The sequence below is a fragment of the Cariama cristata genome, unplaced genomic scaffold, assembly GCF_000690535.1.
Source record: "Cariama cristata isolate BGI_N322 unplaced genomic scaffold, ASM69053v1 scaffold5729, whole genome shotgun sequence".
NCBI classification, from domain to species: Eukaryota; Metazoa; Chordata; class Aves; order Cariamiformes; family Cariamidae; genus Cariama; species Cariama cristata.
Genome location: NW_009635196.1, coordinates 173,340 through 181,046, shown reverse-complemented (window position 1 = coordinate 181,046; position 7,707 = coordinate 173,340). Strand labels below are relative to the sequence as shown.

Sequence of the window (7,707 nt, the reverse complement as noted above, 5' to 3'; positions counted from 1 at the left end):
GAGAGGTAGGAATTTTTTGCTGCCATCGCTCTGTCTCCCTTTATTTCTCATCAGACATTTGGTCTTTGAACTAGTTTAAATTTGGTTAAAAGTAGAAAGTTTCAGTGCAAGCTTTTGGTTCAGACAGATCATCAACTTCCATTAAAAAAACACCTTATAAAAAAATTCTGAACCAGTTCCTACTCCAGTGCCGTCAGGGGAGGAAACCAGAATGCACTGTAATTGTAAGCAGCCTCTGGTAGTTACCGTGCTGCGAAAAACATCTCTAACTGAGTTGTACTTCAGGCCTACATTCCCCTTGGGCTGCTTGCTTGTAGTGATGTCAGGGTGATAGCACTACATCAGTACAAAAAGCGCTCCGTATGCATATGAGCGTCACAAAATGCTGGGGGTAAGTTGACTGAATTATATATGTTGCTCTTCTGGGAATGCAGAATAAGTTTTGCTTCAAGTTATATGTAGCTGTAGTTGCATCCTACACCTTTAGGAAATAAAAGCCTTAAGGGAGGACATAGCCAATTTAATAATTATTTTGTTTGTTGTTTCAGCTAAATTGCTCTGTCTTGTTATATGTATATATAAGCGCTCATCTTGCTGTCATCAGATGCTTAGTGGGATCTAAGGAAGGCTGGTGCAGACAACTGAAGTGAATTGCAAGTTTTAACATCAGGCTACATCTTGACCTGGCACTGAAGGATGAATCAATCCATCAGTTTTCATTTAAAATAATAGCCTTGGTCAGAAATATTACCGATATAAACGAGTGGCATGGTTGATGGATCACTCTGTTGCCAATAACCAATGAAAAATACCTCAGTATTTTTCCTTAGTTTGGCAAAGTCCTCTTTCTTGATTAAAGCTGGCAACTATAGGGATAGAAGGCCATCTGAAATATTGTGCCTGATAGATGTTCTGATGAAATGTGTTCCCCAAAGGCTTGAATCCTACCCTTTTTTTGTAAGAATTGTGACTCCTTAGAAGGGTTGACTGATTTTAGGAGAGATTGTAAGATGCCTGCTCCTAGTACACCGATGATTAAACAGATCTGGAAACAGTACCTGAGTCATCCCGGCTTACAGCTCCGCATTTTAAGGAAATTTTAATTTGATGGCAGCTTGCCTTAAACCATTATCAACAAAAGTAATGTGGGAGCTGCTTAAGAAGCAGCATGGACATCTGTGTCGTGGAGGAGAAGTTGCCTGTCCGATGCCGTGACCTGGTACCTTCCCGTAGGACAGGTCACCCTCCTTGTGAATCGGTTCTCTGCAGCTACACTTGCTGGGTTGGGTTTGTACTGTCTGTGGAGGTTTAAGATTGAAAGGTACAGTGCGTCACGCCTTGGGAACATTTCCTCTAGCCTGAAAATTACAGTCTGCACCATTAAAAAAAGAAGTATCAGAATGCTAATCTTTCATTGCCTCAGACTCGTTTTCTCCTTAAGGATGGGAAGACTATTTGCGTATGCATGGATTAAACGGAATGCATTTGTTGTTTCAGATGCATTCATAGTGAATTGTTATAATTTAATCTAGGCTGTGCAGGGTCCTGAGGGGAAGCAGCCAAGTGCTATATGTATCTGCATCATTAAAAATAATTTAAGTGTGATGACAACTGGAAAATAACCGTACAAGTGATTTCAGGGTGTTCCATATTTATTCCCTGGTAATGATAAATCATTGTTGGTTTTCTCAGTTTACGAGTCAAAGGGCAGGTTTTTAACACGTCAGCCTTCCGTATGGGCTCTGTAAGTCAAACTGAGCAGACACCTGCCTAACATTTAGTCCTTGTTACCGTAAATTCAAGCTTCTCACCTTCATTCATCCATTTAATCCCCAAAAGTCCCCTTAAGGTATGTAACTATTATCTCCATATTACTGATGGAGAACTGAAGTGTAGGGCAGGCAGAAAGTAACTTTGCAGAAAGTAGCTTTACAGAAAGTAGCTTTAAAGAAGGGGCTTTTAGACAATCTACGAGTCTTAATCTCAGAAGTTAGCTGAATATTTTTGATGTTACTCTGGGTGATTTCTTCATTGATAAACTGCCTCTGACTGAATTGACCGTGTCTTCTGGGACCAAGCATGATTTACTATCCTGAGTAACACAGGGAGGTAACACATACAATGACAAAGTGCCATTTTTATATTAAAACAGAATTCTAAGTAGAATTTTGTTAAAACACCATCCTGTTGTGACATTTGGGGACTATGACAGGGGTTAACAGCTGAAAAGATTATAGGTTTATCGATCACACATAATCCTTGAATGTTTTTTGAACTGTGCGTAGGGATCACTTAATCTGCTGCTGGAAAACAACCACACGTGAGCTGGAAGGCAGCAGCTCTCGGAGAGCTCAGGGCACTGTTACATGACAGTTGAGAGGGGAAAGTAAGAGAGATTTATTTTCCATACAAATACTTTGGTGGCTAAAATCTAGCTACCTACAGAGGTACAGTGGCAACTTAAAGAAGAAAGGCCACATTGGAAAAGAAACACTAAAAGTCGTATTACTAAGGAAAGGGATGTAAAAATTAAATTGCCGCATTCTTGCTTTGTTTAATGTGTACCTTTCCCTGGTCCTCAGTATAATTAAGTCCTCAGCAGGGCTATCAAAAATCAGTACATAAAATATAGCTGCTAAACTCTCCATCAGTTTCTGTACTCGCATGTGCACTGACCCTTTCATTCTTTCCTTCTGATGTAAGACAAAGTCAAGACAAGAACCAGATAAAGCCAAATGGAAATGTAGGTACTGTGCAGTAGGACTGTCCCAGAACTTTAACATAAATTGGCTGACAGGACAGCTCTGCAGTACTGTCTTCTGCATGGAGTGTTCTCCTGGGAAAAGAGTGGTTAAGCCTTGTCCAGCAAGACCAAGACTAAACAGTTATTTGGAGGTGGGTAAATAAGGGGCTTGAATACCAGGGTTAAGGCTGTATCTTGATCCTCTCAAAGTCAAAACTCTAGGACCTGATCAGAAAAATAATTCACAAGAATTGCCTGTCCTAAATACGTTGGTTTGGTCATTCTCTGAATGCCACCACTAGTTTGGTTAATTACAGGGAAAGACAGTGATAAAAACTTGGTAAACCCATCAGATTGGTTAATGCAATTATTATTGTGCAATACAGGAGGTCTTGTTATGGACAAGACCCTTTAGGCTGCAAGAACAAAATAAAGAAATGATGTTTATCCCAGTGGCCTTGCAGATAGCGCAGCTGTGATGTTTGCCCACTAAATAATCATTGGGGGAAAAATTGTAAAGCATTGATTTATTTGTAAGCAAGAGTACTACCCAGAATTTTATTTATCTCAGATACGCTTTAGTCACTCCTGATTCAATCATATGCTAGAAAATACACTTTTGCTCTCCTGTCAAGGTAATTTATTGTATTAGATATTTCCTAAAATATCAAGAGAACTACATATGTATGAGTCTCCAGGAAAGCCTTTGAAGGAAGGATACTAATGTTCTTGTTCTTGAAAGAATATTCTCATATTGTCACAAGGTATTAGCGATACTGCCATTTTTCTTTCCCGGCTACGGAGTTTCGTGGGCATTGCTCATCTCCAACCATTCATCAGCATCTCTTAGGGCACTTTAACTTACATTCGCCGCCTTGAAATACTCTACTTGTTGCGATGGATTCCTGTGGCAGAAGCCTGAGAGCGGTCACTCTTGCAGGTTAGGATGGGGTTTGCTGTGGGGCTGGCACGTGGGAAGTGGGGCAGTGAAGCAATGGTGGCAGTGGGCCATGGCCAACCCCTCTCGTCAGTGGGAATGCTCGAGCTGGTTATGCTGGGTTTTGGGCAATTTCGAGAGGCTCCCTTCCTGTACCAGTATGTGGGATTATGCCTTGAACATAATGGTCATACACAATTGTTGTGCTCTATTGCATTTCCTGCAGGTTGCTGTGGAGTCCGCTGTTGACTGAGTATTGATATTTCTTAATACATGAACTGAATTTAATTTGTCGCTTAAGAAACCCAGAGCCTGTGTATTAGAATGTCTTTCTTTCCGTGTCATCTCTCCTTTATAAAGGTAGTGTTCAGGAGTGTAAGAAAAGTGACAAAGGAAATGACTTCAAGGTGTAAATCTTAATTTCTGAAATTGTGGGTTAAAGCTTGCTTGCGACTCAGGAAAAAATGCGTTTTCTGTTAGCAGTGGGAAATACTCTCACCACAATCTAGACCAGAACATGGGTGTGAAACAACTACTAAGCCAAATCTCTTCAAATGGTCTCACTGTTGAAACACAGTTGAAATGGTTATTTGCTATGTAAAAGGTTTGTCTAAACGGGACTCGGTTACCGTGCCCTGAGGTGAAGTGTGTCGTCTCACTGAAACTGGGGCTGTTAAGGCCAAAGACAGAGTTTGTGTGGCTGGTATGCAACTCACGGTGGATGCAGCCGAAATACAGGAAACAATAATAACAAGTGGTTCTGGGATTTGAATTTTTCTTTTTTACAATCTTTCCGTTAGTAACATAGCAGGATTTAATCATTGTCCATTATAGGTCTTAATTAAATGCTAATAAACACTTATTACTGTGATAGTGGAATGGAAATAGCTACCTGATGATTTAAGGGCTGTTTATAGGACTAACTGCTCCTGAATAAACATAAAACTTTTCTTATTTGTCTCTAAGATTAAAATTGGAAACGACCATAAGAAATGCATGGCAGACATTTGAGGATCTTGCTTTTGTTGTCAATTGGCTTCATTTTTTTTGCAGTTACCAATGTTTACAAAGTTGTATGTTCAACAGCAGGGATATTTCGTGTAGTTTGTGGACTGCATGTTCAAAATTGAAGTTTATGCAAACAAAAAAAATTAAAGTAGATGACTAATAATTTGTGCATGTAAATACTGCATTGCAGATACCATCAGTTTAATTGCATGTGCAGATTAAAAATCCTTATTTGAAAACAAGCCTGTTAATATTCAGTTTATATTTATGTCAAAATCTATTGAGACATACAAGAATTTTATGATAATTAAAATGGGAGAAATCATAGAAGTCTTGGAGTTTGATTTAGATAAGTACCAGAAATACAGATGTTTATCCATCCTAAACATACCTCTTGAGTTTTCTTGCAAAATTTCTGATTCTTCAGGCCTTGAGGTAAGCCAGACATGTATTGTAATTCTGCATTTGGTTCCCACTAGACTCCACAAGAGCAGAGAAAAATGAGAAGAAAATTACTCATTCATGTAGGAGTTTCCTCACAGGAGGATATTTTAAGTTTTGCTTTGTTTTTTTATATTTTTTTTTGGTCTACTTTCCTCATTATAGTGGTAGCTACAAAGCTGGAGGAATTTTACGTGTTTGACTTATTACTAAAGTAGTTCAGATCTGGATCATGTGAATCTTTTAGGTCTTTTTTTTTTTCTGCAAATTGCATGGATCTTCAGAATTTTCTTACTCTAATCTGTGATGTTAGTAAGCTTCTGCTGTAAGCTTAATGATGGATGCCTTGGAGACCTGTGCTACTAATTAGGCTCTGAATTTTTTCTCAGACCGTCTGGCTCTTTGTGGTAGGTTAGGAACTTGATCCTCATCATCAAACATGACCAATTCAACTGTAATGAAATAAGAAGCTACTTACTGCAATGACATGAAAAGGCTGTGCTTAGCAGCGTTCGTACGATGATGCTAAGCAGGTTTGGAGCTGGAACACCGCTGAACTTGGCAGTTTCCTTGTTAAGATATTTTAATCAATCCCACTGCAATGTTTTCTCAATGCTAGAATTCTGCCAAACATCTGGCTGGGAAGTTGCCCTCGGCAGCTGGAGCATGTCACCATCAAGCTGAAGCACGAGCTGGGTGTTACGGCTGTGATGAACTTCCAGACCGAATGGGACATTGTTCAGAATTCCTGGGGCTGCAACCGCTACCCGGAACCCATGAGCCCCGAAATCCTCATGAAACTGTATAAAGAGGAAGGGCTTGCCTATGTCTGGATGCCAACCCCAGACATGAGCACTGAAGGTAATGCTCTGGCCACTCTTGCAGTAAATTAATAGCAACAACCCCTTTGAGTTACTAATCTCTCATTTTCATGACTTTTTTTTTTCCTCTGTAAATTTTGTGTAAAAATGTAGCTAACACACAGGGTATAATTGCTCTGTGTGTTGTCTCTAACAAATTATTCATATTTTCCTGTAGGCGGAGAGGCCATCTAAATACTTTGTGTCTGGCAGTATATATGTATTTGAGTTTAAAGCCGTCTGACATTGATAACTGCTTGACTGTTTTTGCTTTCAGCTTGAATTCAGCCCGTATAATGAAAATGCGCTGTGTAGGTGGAAGACTGCAAGCTTGCACAGCAGGACAGCTTGCCATCCTGGCTGATTAAAAACAGAGAGGCAGTGCTGGGTCTGTCTCTGCTATTCTCTTCCCCCAACAAACTTTCAATAGAGTGAAATGCTGCTGCCACAAATAGAGAACCGTCACATCAGTAACAGGACATCAGGGAAGACAGGAGACCTTAAAACAGGGATTTGAAGGGGCTTAATGTCAGTGCTCATCTGTGCCATGAGGAAAAGTTAGGCTCTGATGTTTGCAGCTTCAGTTCCCGGGGTAACAGGGAGAGAGGCGTCAGGAAATACGGTGTATTCATCCCTTTGGGTGTGAGAAGGGCTATTCTGTGTTGTTTAACCATATGCTTAGGACACGATTAAATCCTAACAGTATTAAGTTGTACAGGAAAATACTCTTCTGCTCTCCCTCCCTCACTTATTATTGACATAATGACCTTCATTACAAAGTTTTGGAAAGCAGCAGTACGCAGGTAGCTTCCCAAACCTCTGGTACTAAAAAACATTTCAATTTTGGCTTGCTAATTTTCATGCTATGTAAGATGTGCTCTTTGATGTAATTTGCTGCCTTGTCTCAGTCCCTGTGAAAACAAGTATGCCACACACCTCCAATGTTAATCAGAATGTGTATTTAGAGAAGACTTGGGGCATTTTACAGATTTTGTGTGATCTGAATCTATGTTGCAAGAAAAAAACAAAGTTAGGGTAGAAGGGCATTTCAAAAGAAAAAAAAAAAAGGAAAAAACCCAAAATATGTCAGGTTTGCCGTTATGATTCACAGGTCATCAGGCTGTACAGACATAATCTCAACCGTGAACCTAGCTTTCTCAAATGCAAACGACCGTGCCTTGTTTTTAACCTTAGGAAGAATACAGATGTTGCCACAAGCTGTCTGCCTCTTGCACGGGCTGCTGGAGAACGGACACACTGTCTACGTTCATTGCAACGCTGGCGTTGGCAGGTCTACAGCTGCTGTCAGCGGCTGGCTGAAGTACGTGATGGGATGGAGCCTGCGGAAAGTGCAGTACTTTTTGGCTTCCCGGAGACCGGCTGTCTACATAGATGAGGAAGCTCTGATTCGTGCTGAAGATGATTTCTACCAGAAATTTGGGCATCTTCGTTCCTCATGGAAAATACAAGAGTAGAAAAGCTCTTGTAAAGAAGAGGAAAAAGAAAAGAAGAGGAAAAGGAAGGTGAAGAGGAATCCCTACATTTGAACCCCAAGGACTTAGACATCATGAGTCAGATACCTGCCTCTCCTCCTCAGATTATAAGCTTGTCGTAAAAGTCATGAGAATTTTGCTAAAAAAGTGCCTTTGAAGGTTTTTTATTTGCTTTCTTTAAGCTGATATGATTCCTGTTTTCAAACCTTTTGCTGCAAGTATGAG

The 7,707-nt window shown here is 40.2% G+C and overlaps 1 protein-coding gene across 1 annotated transcript in view; it reads left to right on the top strand.

Moving 5' to 3' along the window:
- Positions 1-7,464, top strand: part of EPM2A (epilepsy, progressive myoclonus type 2A, Lafora disease (laforin)) — a gene marked incomplete at its 5' end in the record, with an annotated part of 25,459 nt that extends 17,995 nt beyond the window's left edge. The window contains 2 exons of the mRNA XM_009707433.1: positions 5,749-5,990; positions 7,184-7,464. Of these exons, the coding sequence (XP_009705735.1) occupies positions 5,749-5,990; positions 7,184-7,464 (523 nt within the window). The remainder of the gene's footprint in view (positions 1-5,748; positions 5,991-7,183) is intronic.
- Between the last annotated feature and the right edge of the window lie 243 nt (positions 7,465-7,707).